We start from the raw sequence: 22,859 nt of genomic DNA, 5'->3' as shown, positions 1-22,859 counted from the left end.
ATGGAGAAGGCAGAGAGTTGAAACGCATTTTATTACCTCCCGGCGGCAAAAAGACATTTCAATCTTAGGCATCGACGTCGAGCGAGATTCCGACAGTACCGCCGAGAATGAGAAATCAGTGATGTGACAATGTACAGCAACAGGCCCATACTCGGTCGAGCGTGTTTGATTTGCTGAAGGTAGGTGGAACATTGTGGTTACACGATATATGTAACCTTATCGTCGTAGAAAAGTTACATAATATATTACACTTTTATGTACTGCCTATGACACTTAACCCCAAGAAGCAACAGTTCGTGACAAAAAGCTATCATATATCATCGTTATGAACACAGTGTTATCTTCTGGGCTTCCGGAAAAGCATCACTTCGATCTATCGATAGGTCGTCGACACTAAGTATTTCACTGCTTTCTCGGTCATAGTATAATCACTTCTACTGATTCCAAGGAAATTGGTGTAGTGACTACGATAGCTTTTTATCACCAAACTCTTGTTGTTTTTTTACACAGTGATCCTTTGAGTACCGTGCCATAGTGATGCTTATTTAATACACACAATACAGGTTTTTCACCGAGATATTTCACGTCCTAAGTGAGGGACCAATGTCGGATAAAAAAGTTAATTCTTTTAGCTTTGAGGGCGTTTAACCCCCAAAAGTTTTCCATCCAACAAAAATGATACTTTACTTCGGGTTCACTAAGATTTCTGTGAGATAGTGTAACAATTACGTGTTTTCGCTCTCTTTGCGGCAAAGTCGACCGAGATGCGGAATAACTAGTAAACGAGGCAAGGAGCTCACAAAAGTGCGTACAATATGTTTTCTAGGTCGAGTATAGCATGTTGGTCGACAAGAGGTATGTTCACTCTTTGAATTCACTTTTACCCGTTTGTTTCTTCAAAATATTGCATGTCGCAAAAAATATACTTTTGCAACAAACAAACAACCAAGATTGAACTTGATGTGATGGACCGTGCATATTACACAGAACGTCTCGGGTTTTCTTCAACAATCACCTTGATTGAAGGAATCGCATGATTGGAAATTCCCGTAGAAAGACCCTGATACTTACAGCAAATTACGCAATGATTTTATGAGAAGATTCATCTTATTAAGTTGTTTTAAGTTGTCTCCTTCTCAACAAGTGAGTGGATCATAAAGGGATCAATCATTCTGCGCTTACTCAATATACCAGAGACGTCACCATGGCAACTCCAAAGTGAGATAGTTCATCGTTCGCCAAATAGCATCCTTTCAGAACTAGAAATTGTTGAAAAGGACAGACACATTGTAATAAACTTGACAAAAACAGAAATTCTTTATGATAACATTGAAAAAAGACGAACAAATTTTTTTCAACAATGGGCACTAACATCTCTATTAGTAAGGTTAAGATATCGAATTACGTTTGGACTATTTATTGACATAAGCTCGCGAAAGTCTTAATGCTACCCGTAGCAAATAAATTTATGATTAACTTGTCAAACAACTATGTTAGCAGGCAGGGCGTAGAATTATCCTGCAGATTGATAAAAGCAATATTTTCACAGGCCAATCTTGACTTGTATGCTTAAACGCAAGTTCTTCCAGTTCTTCTAGACAAGTTGTGTGTTTTAGCAAGCAAGGAAAATATTAGTTGCGTTTTAAAATCGATAGCTGCCGTTTCGTGGTGTTACAACGTGTTCGTCAGACAGCCACACTTGATAAAAGCTGAAAGTGCAAATTGGAATAGTGTGTACACTTTCACCTCATGTGCCATCCAGGTTCTGATTACTTTTAGTCTGTTGTAGCAACATATGATCCTTGAGCAGCCGCGGATATCAGATTTGTGGCTCCGTGTTGTCGAATGTTACGTAAGCGTTTAATAATCCTTGTACTAGGTGGCGTCAAAGAGTTTGATCAAGAATATCCGTAAAATTAAGTGCGTCCTCAGTTCCTCTGCTTACATATATCGAGGTATTTTAGCAGTCGAGTGACATCCCAAATATTTGACTTCGCATCTTTGTACAGCTTACTGAGCGAGGGGTGACACGTTGTGTAAAATGTGACCTTACGTTTTTCCCCCTTCTTTTTCGATTTACCGTTTTGTCTTGGGGTCCCCTCGCCGCTTTCTATATGCGACAAGCAGTCTCTCTTTTGGCTTAAAAATGCTCTTTCAATTTGCATGATAAGTGATGTTGCGACTCAAGACTACGTCTTTGAGTCCTCCCAAGTGGAATGTCTGCAAGCGTCTCTGTCGGGTCTTCTTTAATCTCCATCCCAGCCAAATGGCGAGAAACGTGTCATCGACGACGAATGGATATTGCTATGCGACAGCGATTGACAAGGCTTTATTTGATTCTCTTTTAACCACTTTGAGAAGATTATAACAGTATACAATGTATTTCAAATTGATATGATTAGGCTAACAATCGCATCACATTCTGGTTAATGCAGTATGCACAACGTCTGTACACTCGTCCGCATTAGAGAAGGTATATACAATCACCTTTAATGTCCTTTCTGTCGTAAGTTATTTACAAAAAACCTTTTCAATCTTCTCGTCGATTTTAATATCGGAAGAGAAGGTTTTCAGTTATCTATGGTCCACTAAGAAGTAGTTCCGTTCATACACAGTTGTTGTATTTAACGTCAGAGACAAGAAAGATATGTCTCTGTCAGCATTAATAGCAGACTATCGCAGCGTCAAAGTCGGGATAGTTATGATGTTGCTATGAATAAAGGGATGTTGGGTACCTGTCTCCAATAGTATAATGATGGACACATCAATGATTGGATGAATGTTTGGATACGCAAGTTTAGACCAACACTCTGAACATTCGCCGCTTTTGTCTCCTGATTTTAGAGCAATGCCCCATATTTTACAAATCGAACGTCATGAAGCCGGGCGCGATCAAGCAGTCTAATAGCTATACTTCTCTTTCTCACTCCGGGTGATAACACTAAAGATAGTGCTGTTTAATTTCAATCCCATTTCTCCTGCTGTCGATAATTCATTATAAGTCTAGGATTTTTCTAGGAGGAAAAATCGTTCTGAATTTCTTTTCGATTTGCAATGCCATCGAAAGCGAAATGCAGTAAGGCATGCATTTCGGCATCTTTTTTATCCGAATTTGTATGTTTGTGACGTATTGAACATCGGATGTTTCCTCTCAGGTCTTGATAGTCTGTCTTAACACCAAAACCAAAGCGTCGAAGTGTCGAATGAAAGGTTTTGATAGCTAATTCAACTTTGTGAGAGTGTGTGGGTGGATGAGGGTACTGTCTTTCATATTTGGCAATAACGGTGTTTTCCGGGAGAAATCACTGACATAAGCGACTCAAATACGATACTGTCACTGTATTTAACGCAAGATAGTTGATATTTGTGTGTTTAGTTTTCCGTCTCCACATACAACGCCCTCTAAGAATACGACTACCTTACGACCGTTAGACAGGTGAAAGTGTGATAAGTCCGTACCCATTTGATGTGCCGCCACATTGTCATTCCAACCTCATAATTTTGCGCATTATTTTTTCGTGCACTTTTTCGGGTTCAAACTGAAACGTGCCATCGGTCACTATTCGTGCCTATCCGGCGACCCTGACTCCCAGGACATTGTCTTGAAATCAAGAAAGGCAAATCCCTAGACTCTTCTCAAGTGTTTGCAACAATTGTCGAAAGCAACTCGGTGTTTTACTCCAGGGATGCACCTAGCCACTAAACCTGTGACCCTTAATGACTTTTCTCGTATCGAAAGACATTATCTCCTTTGACCATTTGCACCGCTCATCACTATGCATTAGCCCCCGAGCTACGGAATCGTCTGTCGTAAAATCCTATCCTGTTAGCACCTTGAAGTCACTGCATATTCTTTACTTCATTTCCATCTCCTAGTGGCCCTTGTATACGTTTATAGTGTCTCTCCATTATCCAGTAGAGCAAATCAGAAGGTGTTTAATGACTTTTAGCAAACATCTGCGTGAGTTTTACCAAGTTATCATGAGCAGGTGATATCATAAATAGATTGTCAAAATAATGCTGTCGAAAGCGTCCCACTTCGGACAGCAAGGATTGTACTCACGAGTTGTAGGACAGCAGACGAGAAGTTCAATAAAGCGAGACGTCGCAAAAGATTTTAAAGATTTTAAAAGGCATATGACAATGTGACTTTTGTTCTTGATATTATGCACTACCTAAGATATTTTTGTCATCAGAATTGTCATTTTCAATTCCAAAAATCCGACTGTGTGAGACCCATAACTAACTGTCTATAGCACCGTTTAAGAGAAGTGCAGTAGTTAAACGGAAATGATATTGGCTCCTATATCTGACAGTCAGATAAATATCTCATGAAAAGATAGCAAGATCTAGAAACATCATGGCGATGCAAATCAGCATTAATAGTTTTCTCTTATCAAAACGTTATCAGAAATCACTCTACCGTCAATATGCTACTGACCATTGAGATGACGTCATACCCTGAACATTCCAGCCTTTATCTGTTTCATCTCTGCTGCTTTCTCCACTTTATTAATTCGCAATATCTTTCATCAAGTGTTGAAATCCCCCGCCTATATGTTGCAACGAAGCTGATGTTTATTGCTTGGTGATAAGTAATGTATGAGCGAAGTCTGCTTCTCCCTTATACACTGAAGACAACCGATAAATGTAAGAAAACACTGGGAGCAAGTGAAATTTAAGCTATCGTGATAATTTTTGTGCAAGAAATACTGAGTTAATTTACAATACGTAACAGTAATGGCAAAGTAAGGAACCAACATTTAATCTCCTTTAGCGTTGAAATTTTTACTTCGTACCATTATTTGAACATCTCATGTTCTTTTCACACTCTTACTGTCAAAAATAATTCGTGTTTACACTCCTATAACTTTTATCAATTGTTAAGTAAAAAATATGTGTTTTTTCTTCAAGATCTATTTGGCCTTGTTACAATAGAAGTATTTCTTAGATTTGTAATGATTACACTTTGACGTACGAATGATAGATTTGGGTTGTTGTGTAAACAATATTTTTACATGTTTCTGCTTACAACCCCTTTGTTGCAAATGAATTGTCATTTTAGTTTGTCACCGAACAACATGACAGGTCAAACTTTGTCGACTGAATTCACTTATTGTCTTTCTATCGTTGGAACTTTGCATTTCATTTTATCTGAGCAAAACTAGCGGAATCGCACAATGTGGCGAAAAAAAACACATTTTTTCTCAGAAAATAGTTATTGAACAACAATCATTTTATTTGCATGAAACAGTTTTACACTCTGAAAATTGCAATATTTGTTCTGTTGTGTGTAATAATATTACATTTTTGGAATAAAATTCGGTCAATTCGGCATTACCTCCTTAAACTAACGAATTCATTTTTCTGCATTATTGTCAGTTATTTTTGGCGACAAAGCGTCGACGCTCTATACTGCTTAGGCATAAACTAAATGGATCATTTTCTATTCACTAATTCAAGAATACTGTTCAAGGTAGTTTTCGAACTGACTTGATGGATTCTTGACGCAGTCTTTTCGATTTATTGGCGTAATAATTATTTTAAAACTGTCATTATATCTGTAATAACATACAGTAAAACGTTTAACGGTCCATTAACAACGGTGCGTTTGCTCTCTGAATATCAAGAAGTCGAGATAAAAATAAATACAGTGGGCAACTGGTGTGTGGCAAATGAGAGTAGTACATGTATAAGCTGTTATGGCTGAATAAACGGCAAAAACGACTGTGACAGCGCACACTTATAACCATGGCAACGCGTCCAGGATCTTGCAGTCGAAAACGTCATAATTTAATTATCAGCCTTGTGGATTGGAAGGAGTTGATGTGCAGCAATCGGTGTTTCTTAAAATAACCACAATCCAAGAAAGGCTTTTGATAGAAGTGAAAATGGGAACTTTGCAAATTACGACTTGTGATGTCTTTTCAACCTGCAGCAACACCATTTGCTTGAAATTTAGATGTTGTAGGTAGAATCTTGATGAAATCTGTAGGAAATAAAACTCATAATCTGCGGGATATCAAACAAACAACTATGCTCTTGTCAATATTCTCAGAAAACCCAAACATGTGAAGCAAAGCAATCATCGTCAAAATACTACTATTCAGTAAGCGGTTTGTCTTCCTCAAGAAAATTCTATGTGCTTATATATATATATATATATATATATATATATATATATATATATATATATATATATATATATATATATATATATATATATATATATATATATATATATATATACAGATAGATAGATTGATAGATAGATAGATAGATAGATAGACAGATAGCTATAGATACATACATATAATGATCACATCAAAAAACAACACCAAATAAAGAGTTGGAGAAAACTTGAAGACAAATGTTCTATCTGCATGTGTACGTCTATTTATCGTTGTAGAATATGAGACTCGTCTAACAGACATTTGAATTATAGAAATGATTTACGTCACTGTAGAGCACTGTTTGCATCGAGCACGTCCCTCCCCCGATAAAAGGAAACTGCTTTCAGAAACTGATATTTTATAGGTGCGCGCCCCTTGTCTCACTAGAACACAACTTGTGTGTCGAAAAAGCGGGAAACTGATGATTTATGTGCAGAGTAACCTCTACGCTGTCCTGTGTAATATGTACAGTCCTGCGCATGAGCTCTTCAGGGCTTCAAAGTGGAAGGTAGGCAACGAGTTAGATTTCTCAAATGTACTCAAGTGATTTCACATTTCATGGCCGATAGTTACATTGGCTACTACTTAATGCCCCGAGGAAAAAAGAATTTGACTGTGCGCCTTTAACTTTCTATTGGTGGAATTCGTTGCAGTGGTCGACCGAAAGAGGCAGCTCGCTGGGAACAGAATGACTTAAACTTAAATGCATGTTTTTCAGATTCCACAGTTTTGGATTGTAACGTGAGACAAGCAAGTTTCTGGTCGTTTTTTAGCAGAAGTTCAACGTTTCCAGAAGCAGGCAGTAGCTTTTCTTGTCGATATGAGAGCAACTGTAAATTGATCTTGTTAAGGTAGTATGCGCTTCAAAAGTGAAAGCGACTTAACCCTCGCTCAATCTTACAACCATTCTTTTTCAAAATCAGAATAAAAATTGGGGTCATCTTGCAAATTTTGGTACTAGAGAAACAAAGAACCCAATTACGATATTTAAAATTCAAAATGGCCGCCATCCCTGTGTTAACTTTGTAGAGAAATATAATTTTGGAATTTCTAAGAACTAAGTCAGTGAAAAGTTTTCTACACCAAGGGCTTTAAAATAAACCCCTACAAGTGGTATATCAAAAAAGAATTGTAAAAAATTGAGATCCCGAATATCTGTCCCCGAGCAGTTTCCTGCCTTCAGTTACTTTTTAAAAACAACTACCATTTTCCTTGCGTCTGTGAATAATTTGGCTGGAAATAGATTTCAAAAAACATAATTCTTGACGACAATTCACGTCAACGGATAGATAAATTAGCACTGTCGTTTCTGTGTCTCACTTTGTCGTCGTAAAAATGCGTCATCACCTCAGAGATATGGAACTGTCTGTAAAACGAGATTTGGAAACTAGGGAACGTAGACAGAGAAACGGAGTAGATCTCCCATTAATTGACCACTTCACGTGAACCTCAATTGTACTCGTCGGCCTAATAACCCATTTATCAGAAGGAGAATCAGTGTGTTCAAATAGAAACGCTTCGAGGCCGGTCATTGGTTTCTATGAAGATAACGTCACGGGGAATTGAAGCAATGCAATTCGGTATATCATTTTCAGCCAAGATAAATAGAGTAAACAGAAAGGTGGCGCCTCTGAGACTAGTAAAATTTCATAATTTAAAGCGTGATGAGGTAATTGATTAATTCTTATTCAACCAGTGCAATCGAATGCTCAGGGCAGTATTTATGCGGAATTTTGGATCTATTTCAACATTAAATCAGTTGTATTTTATTGTATATCTCCTGTTACTCGCGACAACAAAATTGCAGATGGCACTTCTGAAAAGTTGAGGCACAACTGCATCTTCAGTGCCAAGCACCATGAAATTACAACCTGTTAGACGGAGGAGTAATCACCATAGCAACTAGAGAGTACATTTAGGATAATATTTCAAAGGGTCATATCATGATATTCACAAATGTCTTCACTCCTGCTCCTTTTTTGAGGACACCGAACCTTTTCTCGGTTCGAACTTGTGATTTAAAAGACACGACAGATAACCGAAATGTGGGAAAAGAATGAAGGGATATAAATATCAATAGACTGACATAGCTTTGTTGATTTGTGTAGTTGTAGGCATTATTTGACTCATATCATTGTAATACACAACTCGTCAGCCAAAATTCGTGTAACTTTATGTACAGTAATGATGTCATCTGTGAGCCAGAACTTGGTTTCTGTTCCAGTTGAAATCCATAACATTGATTCTACTATATACGGTGTCTTACGCATGCTTCCATTTCTGATAGGCAACTTCATTGCCTCCCTATAGGGCAATCACTATAAAGGAAATGGGCCGCTTTAGGCCGACGAGATTGGCAAAGATGGATTGATTTTGCTTGATCGGTTCCAATATATTACTCTTATTTTTATCTGTCTCTTTAAAATAAGGTACTTCTTGTCGTTCAGCTAGCAGCAAAAATTGGCAATGAGATTATTAGAAATCGTTATCAGTATTGGCTTTAAAATATTGTGCTGTGTTTATATAAATGACTGTGCGAGCAACCACCCCCTTCTAGGTTTTGATGATAACACATACATATGGGAGGCTTCGATCTATTCCAATCTCATGGTTTTAACCTGGTCGAACATAATGTAAATGTAGTATGGTAAAGAATGGGAACACTCAAAGTCAAGGCCTTGAATGATATAACAACAAAAATTGTCTTACTACAGTACAGTTATTCAAATCCTCGTTTTAAACCTTTATTATTGTTCTCCATAGACACTACAACCACAGCGGTGATCTTCCGCGAATTGCGCTCTCAGACAGATTCTATAAACTATGTTTCTTTCAACCGATTTACTGAGCTGTGATGTGGTCGTAAGGGACTCGAAGGATCTAAAGGCGTGAAGTTGTGATTATACCATTGTGGTTTCCGTCTCATCAATGTCTCGGATATAAGGGTCCGATTTCGACGTTGATTATGAAGGATCACGGAATTCGTTATTGAGTTAAGGAGTAGAGGCTATACAGCATATACTGGCATGGCAATTGTGTACATGTATAATTCGGGGGATAAAAAAGCCACTTCCGTCACGAGATTTTAATATGGAGGCAGAGACAGTCTTAGTGAAAACGTAGTCTCAGCTACTCCAACTTTTCAAGCTTTCGCTCTTTGAAAGTGTCATTTTCATTTTAATATTTGACCAACACTTGAATTTTGAAATTTAATCGTTCACACAAAAGAAAAATATTAAAAGGAAGAATTCTCACCACTAATGTGAAAGGAAGAAAATATCGAGAAAGTATCAATTTTGGACATTCTATATCAAATAATCATACTTGGCATTTTTAAATTTTTACTTCAGAAATGGTGATATGCTTTATGAAAAAAATTGATGGTTCAACAGTTGGTACGCGTTGCTATCAAAACAAATGGATCACATGGCTACCGAATGATTAGTTTTTTTTATTGATCAGCTTAAATTTGTTAACAATGCCCTAAATTTGAGAGTTGTTTTTGTTCTCTTAGGGTAGAACGCACTCCGGGGACAGATATTCAGACTCTCAAACTTTTACGATTCTTTTCTGATCTACCACTTGCTGGGGTTCATTTTAAAGCTCTTGTTGCAGGAAAACTTTTCACTGGCTTAGTTTTTTCGAAAATCGACTTTTTTACTCCATAGAGTTAACACAGGGATGGCGGCCAATATGATTTTCAACTTTCGATAGACCTTGGGTAATTAGTATCTCTAGTACCAAAATTTGCACGGTCACCCCGATTTTTACTCATGATTTTGAAACAGAATGATTAAAATATCCCTTGAGGAAATTTTGAGCAAAAGTTTAAGTCTTTCACTTTCGGGGTGCATACTACATGAAGATTATTTGAAACAGAAAATGCTATTGTAAATTTCACCAAACAAGATGGTAAACATAGACAACCTCAAAATTAACCTTATGCTTTTTTGCAACAATATCAACAATCTTTGTTAAATGATTTCGAGAAAATATGACACCAGGTTTATTTGTACCTACAAGAGATTACCGTTCATCGAAACAACTCTTTCGTAAAGTTGTTGACGGACTGCGAGTATGTAAAATGCTTTACACGAGTTTATATACTTTAATGTCCAAATTGTCAGGTAACAAGCTCGATTGAAGAATCATTCCAAGCCTAAGAATTGTAGACGATCGCGATCTGTCAAGTTGAATAATAGTGTTAAACACAATATATCGGTTGTCCCTCTTAAAGGATCATTTAATATCAACCAAGATAATGGCACTTCAAATGTGATGCCACTCGACCACAATCACGATAAAGTAGTTCTCTGGTGGATATTGATAACACAATGAGCCCCGGTGCTAGAAAGCCATCTGTCGTCCATTTTAGATTATACTCAAAGCTGTTGTTACAAAATACCAACTGCATGACAGGAGGTTACTCGAGGTATAGTATCCTTTTTGTGACATGCGTGCTGTCAATGAAGTGGTGTGTCAGGGTACTGCCATAGTTCTCCTATAATCGACTTAGTTACACTCAGTTCACAATTACCGAACGAGCTGTTGAAACTTGTCTTTTTAATGCATCCTCATGACACAGTCGAATGTCTAGAACCCTTACTCAGAGTACACAGGGAACATCGAACATATCGCCAAATCTGTCACTGCATCAAAACGCAATAATACAAAATATATTTACACTAATGAGTTGACTGTATTATAGAATAATACATATGAATCCACGTGAATATAGGCTTGCTGAATACAAGCAATGGATTCTTCACTGTATTCATCTGTATATACTCTCTTCAGCTAAAATATAGGCAATAATCCATGCAAATAAAGTAAGTATTATTGGGTTTTCATGCAGTGTGTCTTCCATGATCATCTTTGAACTCAATAATAAGCCAAAAAATTCCACACAGCTGTGGTAACAGTTACCATTTGAACCTGAATGTTGGTAGACTTGCTGTATTGAGCTACATTTGTCTTTTGAGGTGCATGCAAATAATCTGCTATTAATACCATGTATTATAACTTTCCGCTACGTTCCTAGTTTTTTGGTCATTTTGTTTTTTCTTGTCATAAGGGTAACTTGTATAATTTCAAAGTTTGACCGTTGTTTCTTAACAAAACTTAAGTCCTGCATGGGAAACACTAGGATTCCTTATCAATTCCTATCGATACAGAAGAAGCATTCCGATTTATTTTTATGCCTTTGACGTGATGATAAAATGAGATCTAAAGAGCCGGACATGAAAAACATCCCTAAAATGATACAATTCTACAACTAGTACAGAAAAATAACATTTAGAAGTCTTAGTGTAGCGTTTGATGTCTGGACTAAAAAGATGTTTCACGATACTGCTGGTCAACGGCATAATGCTAACTTGGCAAAACGTTCGTTAAAATAGTTGTTGAAAGCTTTGTTTACAAGTGAGTAATCTTCATGCATAAATCATTAGAAAATCTGAGCTCAACATTTGTTAGCCTTAAATCCTAAAAGTATTTCGCAAAGAAACCACTCATTTATTTCTGTTCCTCAACTCAAAGCGAGCACATTCATTCCAGCTCTTATTGAAATGACGAATTCGAATTATTTTAGCAAAAGCCTGAGCTGGGAACAATCAGAGAAAATAATATTTGGGAACTGTCGCCAATTAACGTTAACAAATGGCCAGTTTTATTACAAGCAAGGACATTATACACTTGTAGGTCTTGTTGCGCGTACAAAGGCTTGCAACACTGAAATGTGGCTCAAACTCTTCTGTTTTTATTGCACAGAATAAATAGAACAGTAATATATGGTCGTAGCAAATTATAAATCAAATGCATTATCTACCTTAACCGTTACAATGATGATTCATTTATTCCAGTAGGGTATCTGGGATTTTATGGTCGGTGGCTCGGTGTCGCAAAAGTAACGTTTTATTGGCTTATGGTCAATCAAGAACGAAATGTGTAATTATCGTGTAGTTGTAATCTATTTTTTGAGTGGTGTATACACTTATTTCCATGTGTTACATGATTGTGCTCGTTACTCGGTGGCTACATTTATGTCAGGATTTAAAGTAATCTCACGGATAAGCCGTTCATGCAATTAAGTTCCTTATATTAAAGTTCTAATAGAACAGGGGCACTTTTACTTGCAATCACTCAAATAATCCTTATAAACGTGTGCTCAGTATATAATGTCTGCTTAAGATAAAATCTTCCATTCTGGCCTAAGCCGACAAACTGACGGCCGTTATCTGAATCAACCATTTCTCCTTATCATGGGAAGATTCTTTTTTGAATTTATTTTCTCCATGCCTTGCGAGCAGTTGGCTCGGCATCTGAACTTGCATGCGATTAATGTAAAAGAGGTGTAACTTTGAGGAGGGAGACTATGTACAGTATATGCACGCTGCACACCGCTGTATACTGCTCGGCGTTTATTGTCACCCTCTCGGTCACCGACGTCCGTCACGTTTTATGAGTTAGATCTGAGCACGTATGAGCTGCATGAGCATTTGAAGACAAAGTCACTCGCTCACTAACTCGCTCACTCACTTAGTGCTACCCTGTTGGCCTGTGTTCGTGTTCGGTGCATGCATTATATTGATAGCCTGTATGTTTACGCCTTTTCTATTTGCTGTCAGTGCTGTTTTAAGATTCTGCCGGTCTTTGACACCAGAGCATTTTGTAAAGGATCTTTTTAAGGATACCCTTCAATCACGTAATTTTCATCTTCAAAAGCAGTAAAATATTTATCAACGTCTTGGAACAAGTCACATAAATTGAACAAATAAATGTTAGCTTCCATTTATTTGCTTCAAGCTCAACAAATACGCATCCGCAGTCGTTTATGGTTTAAACATTTTTCAGTTCACAAGTGAAGTGAATAGCCCGGGGATTGTTAAAGTTCAAGACTTCTTTTAGACCTTTGCTAACCTCCTTCCTCGAAAGGTTATTACGTAGCAAGAACTTTGGCCCGGATAACCACAATCGGGAAATAATCTATGACATGATAATCCGTGTTTGAAGACGTCGCGATTTCGACCGTGCAATACAAATCCGAGGCGTTTATCATCGTAATCCTCTGGAATGATAATCCTACCTCTATGGCCACTTTACACTGCAATATAGCCGCTGGGTCACTGTCGGAGCAGTCACATAGCAAACCATGTATGTGTAAACTTGCTGACTGATAACTTCATAGAGTTACAAAAGCTCCACAAAGGTTCAGCTGAATGTTTTGCTCATTACCAAAGGACGTCTTGTAAGCAATATGTGAATTTGAAACTGTTAGAAATGTATTGTAATGTTACATGTGTCAGTCGCTATCACTTTGATGATAAACCAAATGAAAGCCATTACTGATATTGGCCGTAAGCGTATAATGAGGCGTAATCTTATCATGACCTGGAAAGATCACAATAAAATAAAACATTTCTGTCATTAGCCTCCAGCTCAAAGGAATTACCAAGTGATTGTAACACATATTGACATTCGTATATATACACGTGGTAAAGGAATGTAGAAAGATCAATTTCGTAATTTTTCTCGCTTCTAAAGTCTTGCGGGATAACATCTGTTTTTTCGATAGAAGCTTGCAATTTTTACATATTTTCCCCGAACACACAGTGTCAAATATCATACCCCCTGAAGCTGGTACGATTGAGACTCTAGTGAATAAAGAAATGACACCACAGAAGAGCAAACAGCCGTCATGATATAAGGCAATGAAATATAACAATCTTTCGATTTGCTCCTTTCATAGGATGTGAAGAGACTGTTCATATTCAAAAGAATTTGATTCTGAATGAAAACTTGTGTTCATGTTACACACTAAACGCAACACTCTTGTCAGCGGCTGTCGACGACATCAAGTATCCACATTGTTTAAACACGGATCTAAATTGCTCGTATGTTAAGATCTAGATTTAGGCTGAAAGAAATACGCTTGCTATCGGAAAGCGGGAACGGTAGAGTTAGACGTAATCTCTCTCTCTCTCTCTCTCTCTCTCTCTCTCTCTCTCTCTCTCTCTCTCAGTCTGTGACTCGAAGGATGACGAAATAAAGAGCTATTTTTATTACAATGGACTTACATGATTGACGCACAAGGTAAATATTTGCATCGAAAAAGGTAACTTTAGTTTCAAGCCTATCAATTTGCAACGGAGGAATTCCATGCGGCTATTAGCAAATTAATGTGACAATAAATTCGAAAGTGTATTGAAGCAACATCCTCATTTACATCTGAGCGTGTTTCATTCTTGTAGTCCGCCCTATTGCAATCGTCTTCAATTCAGTCGGGAGATTACATACGAATGAAATAGCTTTTCCCTTTGCAGTCTCGGACAAGATACCAAGCTGCGATTGCCCTTTCCCGATGCCAGTGTTAAGAAACGTAAACTTCACGATGTGAAACAATCGCGCATCAGCTCTAATCAAACTTCTGATTGAAAACAAGTCACGCATTATGTCCAATAACCGTCCAATAAGATTGGACGCTGGCTTCCATCAATCAATACTAGATGCCTTGCTTTTAAATTAATTTTTGTACTTACACACGGCGTTGTTGATTAGTATGTTCGATGCAGACCTCTTAGTAGCATCATGTACACTTCAAGAGGTTGCAATCGATGAGTTTTTCTTATCGCCGGTACCCAATCTGAACAAATCAAAAATCTAATTTTTATTCGTTGAAATGGTTACGTAGTTATCAGCGACAGATTAAAGTGCGTTGCGTTATTTTTCGTTGCTATTAAACATTCGATAAACATCCAGGCGTGCGCTAACACATCCCTTACTGAATTTCAGTTTCTGATTTCAACTTGTTAGATACTGAAGTTGTTATCTCCCTCTGTGGCCGCCGTTAGTGACACTGGTATTTTAAACTGTCAATAGTAATTTAGAGACAATCCACGACGCAGAATTAATAAGTTAATGTCACATTGCTACAACTTGAGGGACATATGGCCTCAAACTTTTCAAGCATCCGGCAGTGAGCACATCCAGCAACTTCAAATGCAAACAGCGGTCTATCGCCCGCTATGATTGGCCAATAGACGGGCAAAGCACCAGGATGTGTAAGGGGAGACGAGGTTGGCCTGCTCGCAGTGGGGACACCTTGTACTTAATATTGTACATCCATCCATTGGAGCCAGATCTATTAAGTCCCAGAAAGGTGGACATTCGTTTTAATCCTTCGTCACCTAGGTGCTGCTTGTCAAACTCTGTTTGATTTTTCCGGTGTTCATCGCTTTTGTGGTGACGATTAGACCTATCAATAATCGGTAAGTGAGGGCATTTAACACTAAGCATTCAACGTATCGATCAACTTTCATCTCGGCAGTTATCGCTCAAGTTCGAAAGCACACATGACAATGTTCGTTGTCAGTCGGTAAAACATTCAACATGTCTGTGATCCTCATTTTTTCTAATTGCATTGCGTATCAACTGAAATATTTGCCTAATTTGTGAGGTCTGTTATGGTTCAAATCAAGTAACATCCGGTAAACATGAAATTCGTGGCAAACTTGCTGTAATTTTGAAAATCACCTGGCTCGAAAGGTTTACACAAGAGTGGCTACATAAGCGCGTCGATCTCAAATCTGGAGCTTTCTCAAATTGAGGACGAGAATAATCTATTGCATGGAAGTATTGATCCAGGTAACCCCGTAAATCGGCAACAGTGGAAGAAATTCCCTGTTTCGCATGTGCCAAAATTGACTGGATTAAACTATAAAAATCCCTGTGTCCCGGTCGTATATTTTTTAGAAAGTTGAAAGGACATCTTTGTCAGCCGTTTGGTAATGTCGACATTGAATTGATATCAGAGCATAGCTGTCAGCTGCCGTTTGTGAATGTAATTCTGATTTTTTGCAAAGAAATCTGGAAACATATGTTACACTGTTTCTTTTCCTGCACGTTTAGTTTGTTTTTTCGTACGTAATGTTTATTCTCGCACTTTTTGCGCATGCCAATTTCGTCTGATGCTACTTTTTATCAAAACTTTGAGGGCAAGAATAACGAACGTTAGCCTTTGTTTTTACAGTGATAGACAGTGGATGAAATTTACATATGCTATGGAGTCATTCATATACCTATCTATCTATTTATCTATCTATTTATTTATCTATGTATCTATCTATCTATCTATCTATCTATCTATCTATCTATCTATCTATCTATCTATCTATCTATCTATTTATTTATCTATGTATCTATCTATCTATCTATCTATCTATCTATCTATCTATCTATCTATCTATGTCTGTGTGTCTGTCTATCTGTCTCTGCCTGTCGGTCTCTGTCTGTCTGTCTGTCTGTCTGTCTGGTATCTGGTATCTGTCTGTATCTATCTATCTACCTCCCTACCTACTTACCTACCTATCTCTATCTGTCTATCTACCTACCTATCTATCTATCTATCTATCTATCTATCTATCTATCTATCTATCTATCTATCTATCTATCTATCTATCCACCAACCTGGGTGCACATAATCGTGTCTACTGAGCTTATTATTGTTTTCATTTTCGAAAGGAACCTCTTTAAGAACAAACATTGCCGACTTTTTTGTGAACTGACTGAACATTATGACCAGACGATTCGACAAAATGTTTGTCAACCTGCACAATCCTTACACCTAGAAAACGAGGATAACGTTTCTAGAATTCACTGTTTTGCACAGTTAGTAAAGTTTACCATATGGACCGATTGAGCTTTGCTTGGAGGATTAAAATTATTCATAAAGTAGTGGAGCAGCAGTTTGAAAAGAGATGAAAATGAAAGAAACGATGACCGGCCTAGTAAAGTCGACTAGTCAACAGTGGTGAAGTGTTAATCTCTGTTTGTATGTTTGTGTCGAGTACCGTTTAACGTGGCATAGAATCAAAGTTTTCCTATTTCATGATATAATCTACACATTATGAATTCTATTTTAACTTTTTTGGTCTATTGTACATGAACAATACTGTAACAACTTTCGATGACTTTCGATGTACATGACGTAAAAAAAGTGGTAAAAGAACCTCGCGACCAAATTCACAAATTAGGCAAATTATAATGTTCCCCCCCGTATGTTGTCGTCAGACAAAAGTTCAGACCCTCTGCATTTCTGTAACCACTGCATTACCTTTCGATAGCCACTACGAGAGCATTTCATATTTGACGGCGTAATAGAAAAATGAACATGGACATCTATAGATCAAAGGTTTGCTATTCTGCTATCGCCACGAAGTAAGATTACCTATATCGTTTTACTGGTAGCCTTGGAAACAATCCTCAAAAGTATGGAAAATTAAAGGCCCTTTCTCTATCCGAATCTCGGTCAGCTGTGAACGACAAGAAAAAATGGAATATAGGCTTTTCCATCCTTTACAAAGGATACCAGCTCTAAGGTCACGAAAGCTTCATGTGATAAGTTTTGTTTTTGTAAACCTAGTAGTGAATATTCATCACTTATTAATCATTTCGTTTATCACCATTTTGAATGTCATGCAGAAATACCCCATGGTATACGTATCCTTTATACTTCCGCTAAGGTATACCAAGAAGACATAGGTTTTGGAAATGAAAATAAAGACCAATTTTATCAACACCTTCCCTACATTAAATACCAAAAGAAAATGCTATGTCTTCGGATCTACGAAGTGTCCGCATTGACAAGTAAAATGTATCTCATCAATTGAGAGTTAACTGTCACATCCTTTGTAGGTGCATAAATATATTTCGAAGCAAAATCTGCGTTACCTCAGTTAAAATTCGGACGTTCCAAAGGAGGCATATTGAGTGTTTCAATGATTTCAGCGACTGGTCAATCAGCTGTCATTTTAAATCTCATCAATCTCTTAGCTCAAAGAGGTCCTAACTTTTATACCTTGTCAGTACTTGTAAATGTGCCATTTTAAGGTGAACACTAAGACTTGTCCGCCCATGGAGATATCGTTCTGAATTGTGTTTATTAAAAGCGTAAGTGTATATGGTCGGGAGTTGATGTCCACCCTGATGGAAATACTGGGACGGTGTTCTTGGCATTACGTGCGGTTAAAGATTTGATGCACAAGAAAACGATCTCGTTTTCCTGCTTTTTGAAGTAAAGCAAACTGATACCTTAAAAATGTCACGAATGGTTATATTGTAATTGACACAGCGGCTGTTCTTATATATTTTGAAAGCGTACTTGCCACGTTTACAACGTGCAACGCTCTGTTATTTTTATGAGTTACATTTCTATTTTTACATTTATAAACACAAGTTTGAACAAATATTTCATTTCATTTTCTCCGTGTCGCTAGGAGCAAATCAAAGAAACTGACACTGCGATTCTACCGTATTCATAGCCATATATTTACGCGTACGCGTTTATTTTTATGTTTGAATGTAATTTTCGAATTATCCGGCGTATACTTCTCTTTGCAATGACAAACCTTTATCATTTGTTTTCTTTTTTCTTTACAGCTCTTATAAAAGAGATTGTAAATTTGTGTCCTGCTATGAGCACTTGAGATACTTCCAGTTATCAAGACTTCGCGATCAATAGCTTGAGGTTGCTCGTTTGCTTTATTCTACTTGCCATTACAATGGAGGACTATATTGCTTTGGAAACGGCTAGTCTGTTTGGTGAAAACCAGCGTGATTACAGCGAACTGTTTGAAAACCAGACAGCCGTCATTTCCCCGTATGCTACCAGTACCAGCACGGAATGGCCTATATCTCTGTCTGACATAGCAGAAGACACGAATTCAACGGCGGTGAAAAAGATAACCCGAGATGAAAAGCTGGCAAAAATCGAGATCCTTGAACAGATAACTGTATTTGTTCTGGCACTCATTGGAAACCTGTGTGTTCTGGTGACTCTCTGGCGAAAGCGCAGGACGATGACACGTATGCATGTATTTATAATGCATCTCAGCATAGCTGACCTCATTAGCATTTTCTTTGGTGTGTTACCTCAGTTGATCTGGGACATCACCTTCGAGTTCATGGCACCGGATTTCGTCTGCCGCCTGATGAAGTATGTGCAAGTAGTCGGCATGTATTTACCGACGTACGTCTTGGTGATGACAGCTCTGGACAGATACATGGCAATTTGCCATCCCATGTCAGGAATGAAAGGAACACAGGCACGCGTGCGCATCATGATCGGAACGGCGTGGATGATGTCTCTCGTCTTCAGCATTCCCCAGATATTCATCTTTCACCTTGTCTATATAACTCCTGACTTCACATACTGCAAATCCCAATCTTGGTTCGTCAAGGGACAAGGCATTTATATCACTTGCGTCGCCGTCCTCGTGTACTTTCTCCCGACCATCATTCTAGCATGGGCCTACGGAATGATATGGAGAGAGGTGTGGAGAAACGCTCAGCTGAAATCGCAGTGGGAGAACAAAGCCCAAAGACCTACCTACGCAAACGGGCACGCGCATAGCTACTCAAACAGTCTAAGAAACGGGGACTTAAAGCCTAATGCTAGAGCAAACATCATGCCCAGGACACATTATGCGGGAAGGGGGATCACAAAAGCAAAGATCAAGATGGCCAAAATGACACTTGTTATTGTTATCGTATACTTCTTATGTTGGACTCCATTCTTTGCCGTCCAGCTTTGGATGGTATGGGATACCAATCCTAACATTGAAGGTACGTATTATGACAACACATCAAATGCTGTCCACACAGTTATTTAATAGCAATTTTTTTCCCAAAGCTTAATTGTTCTGATATTATCAAAGGTAGCTGTTTAAATGTCTGTTTACGTAAATTGCCCTTTAATCTCATTCCATCATCATTCAAAAATAATAACAATTAGATTAGCATGTATTCTTCAATTTCCAGTAAATGCATTACAGAATTACTCCAAAATAGAGACATTTTTGCCATTTCTAATGATATTATTATGTGCTTGAAAAGCTTGCTCTCATTGAAGGCAAACGTCAATATGCTCTTTGCTTTAGTTTATGGAAAAACTTCCTACTATGAAAGTAAAAAAAAAAATGAAACGGAACAATTTTGAATAAAACACATTTACGAGTAATTGGTTACTTTTTCATCTACTTTCTTCCAAAGCGCCTGTAGTGGTCACTCTACAAATAATGGCGACGTTGAATAGCTGTACAAACCCCTGGATCTACATGGCGTTTAGCGGAAACCTCCTCCATGAGCTGAAGAGATTGTGTTGTGGTCGCAGAATCAGCCTTTTTCTTCGGTCTGGCACCATGAATTCTAGCGACCGAGAGTATCGCTATGGCTCTGCACGGTTTTACAAGACGCCGGCGACAAGAACTGGGTCCTGCACGACGGCAGTGTCGCTCATGCACAGGACGGCGTGCGTAAATTTCACTGGCCCATACAACTACGACGGGGACGCGCATCCGGTCATGTCCACATCATCAGACTCCCAATCAAGGGCAAAGGATTCCTCGTCGCTGCCTACCACACCAACGACACCTGAACCAAAAGCATCACCAGCATATCGACTGAAGAAGGTAGTCGATGGTAAATGCGTGGAAATGTTCACGTCTGTGTGAAACACAAACATCAAATTTTAACATATTGAATTGGATGTAAATACACTTGTTTTCTTGCCTCATGAGAATTCAAGAGAAAGTCACATTAGGCTTGTATAAAATATCGGTTGCCTCCTGTATAATATCTGTAATTTATACATTACCACCTATTCTATCCGTCGGGGAATAATTAATGATGTTTGTTCAAAGCTGAAAGTTACATTTTAAATTAGTTGTTACAAATTTCATTTGAATAAAACTTCCAATAAACTTCGAAAATAGGTAATGAAACATTATTTACGCATAATGGACGTGAACTCTTAAGCATTCATATCAGCTTTTGTGACAGTGTATGTGCTTTGATTTATTTCAATATATTTAGGGATTTATCGATTTATTTGTATAGTGTCATTATACTGGTAACATATATCATTACATTTTCATCTGAGTCGAGTATTATTGTAGACTGATGATGTGTGCCGGTATCTACAGGCAAACATCTTTATGCCACACCTGTATAGCTTAATTTTAACAACGTCTTATATGTGAATCTTCATTTTCAACAACTCTTACTGTCATAACATTTTGACGCCTTTTACGGCCATGTATTTAACCCTTACATGTGATGATAAACAAAGACTTTTAACTTGACGTTTTTGTGACTGAATATTCAAGCGCAGTTATGGTTAAGGGTCCGCCCGGTATAAATATAAACCCATTTAAACAATGAATTCCCTTCACAAACAACTTGGCTATTCACTCTTATAAATCATATATTTTCTGAAAGCCTAAATATTGCTAAATGATGTTATTTCCTTTATGTTACCACTGTTTTACATGACTTATCAAGTGACAACAAATATGAATAACCTCTAAAATGATTTTTAGCATCCCTTGTACAAATATTGAAGTGTTTTTGCCGTCGAACCTGCGTTATCAATTTTGCAAAGTGTGTCTGTGACTTTTGCTGAAAGGGTATAGACCATTTTCTATGACACGACAATTTTCCGGATGGTGCTTTATCCTGTCTAACACTTTCAGATGTCTGTAACACAAAGGTAGGAGGCATAAAGTAAACCTTAGACACACATTTTGATTTCATTGTATTGTTAAAAGTTGGTGCAAAGTTCGATTAGAAGAACGGCGGCTTTTGTATAGGGGAAGGGCAAGGTAAGAAAACGGTTTTTAGAGGTTATTCAATTTTACTGTTACGTAAACATAATGTTTAGCTCATCACAATAAAAGATATAAAAGCATGCATCGTATCTATAGTAGTGCATCAGAAAGTCTCTTCTTGATTCATGTCTCACATTTGATATTAATAAAAAAATTGGTTCACTTCTGAGCAGCGTTTATATTTTTTGAACCTGTTCACCTTATTTGAAATCTTTGAAACTGATAAACTAATGGCCACAACAGTTTCAAGGCACCATCGTGATGCCTAATTAATGAGTAATGAAGTTGGTTCCCTTGGTATCTTTGGAATCTATCACTGATGTTGGTATGGTCACTAACAGGTTGTATTATGTCACCACCACCTTACAGCTTTAATACTTTAAATATTGTTTGACTTTGGTTCAGTTGTAGATATGCCAAAGTCACTTATTATGCTGCAATCTGCACATCGATTTCAAAACCTGAAAAAAGTAATAAATTATGCGAGCCATGCACGATGTGGTCTGATGGAATGTACACTCTGAAAATCTTACAGCATAAAAAGAACGCCACACAAGGACAGATTACACTCGCAAAGCAAAGCAAATTGCTTGATGAAGCACTTCCTACACGACCAATTTTTTCAATTAACTGAACATAGAACTACAAATAGTCGCACGTTTCTCGCGATTAAGGTGGCCTCGTTCCCCTAAAGTTTACGTACAAGACAAAAGACATCACCATATTACAAAGCTCTCTATATCGGTATTGCATGCGTGCAAAATTGTCTTACAGTACTATATTGTAAGTAGTAAATATCGTAGAATAATTACTCTCTTGGGGCAGTTCGCAGATGAATAAATGAAAGCAAACGGTTAATGTTCTAAAAATGGGTACCACCACAGTTTGCAAGAACTGATTTTGCATAATACAAATTAATGACCAGAACTGCAATTTTCGATGTACCAAGTCTGACCTTCAATGAACAGTAAGGCATACAGGGGAAATGACTTATGAAAAATGAAATAACTGTTCATCCCCGAAA

At 37.7% G+C, this 22,859-nt stretch overlaps 1 protein-coding gene across 3 annotated transcripts in view; it reads left to right on the top strand.

Annotated features, from left to right (window-relative positions):
- Positions 1 to 22,004, top strand: part of LOC139143492 (oxytocin receptor-like) — a 105,932-nt gene extending 83,928 nt beyond the window's left edge. For all 3 annotated transcript variants that reach the window (XM_070713854.1, XM_070713855.1, XM_070713856.1), the window contains exons 2-3: positions 18,609 to 19,793; positions 20,220 to 22,004. In XM_070713854.1, coding sequence (XP_070569955.1) covers positions 18,731 to 19,793; positions 20,220 to 20,680 — 1,524 coding nt within the window. In that variant the 5' untranslated portion in view covers positions 18,609 to 18,730 and the 3' untranslated portion in view covers positions 20,681 to 22,004. The remainder of the gene's footprint in view (positions 1 to 18,608; positions 19,794 to 20,219) is intronic.
- Positions 22,005 to 22,859: the final 855 nt, after the last annotated feature.

Source organism: Ptychodera flava, chromosome 11 (genome assembly GCF_041260155.1).
Source record: "Ptychodera flava strain L36383 chromosome 11, AS_Pfla_20210202, whole genome shotgun sequence".
Classification (NCBI taxonomy): domain Eukaryota; kingdom Metazoa; phylum Hemichordata; class Enteropneusta; family Ptychoderidae; genus Ptychodera; species Ptychodera flava.
The sequence above is the reverse complement of the archived record's forward strand: the minus strand, read 5'-3'. Positions and strand labels throughout refer to the sequence as shown.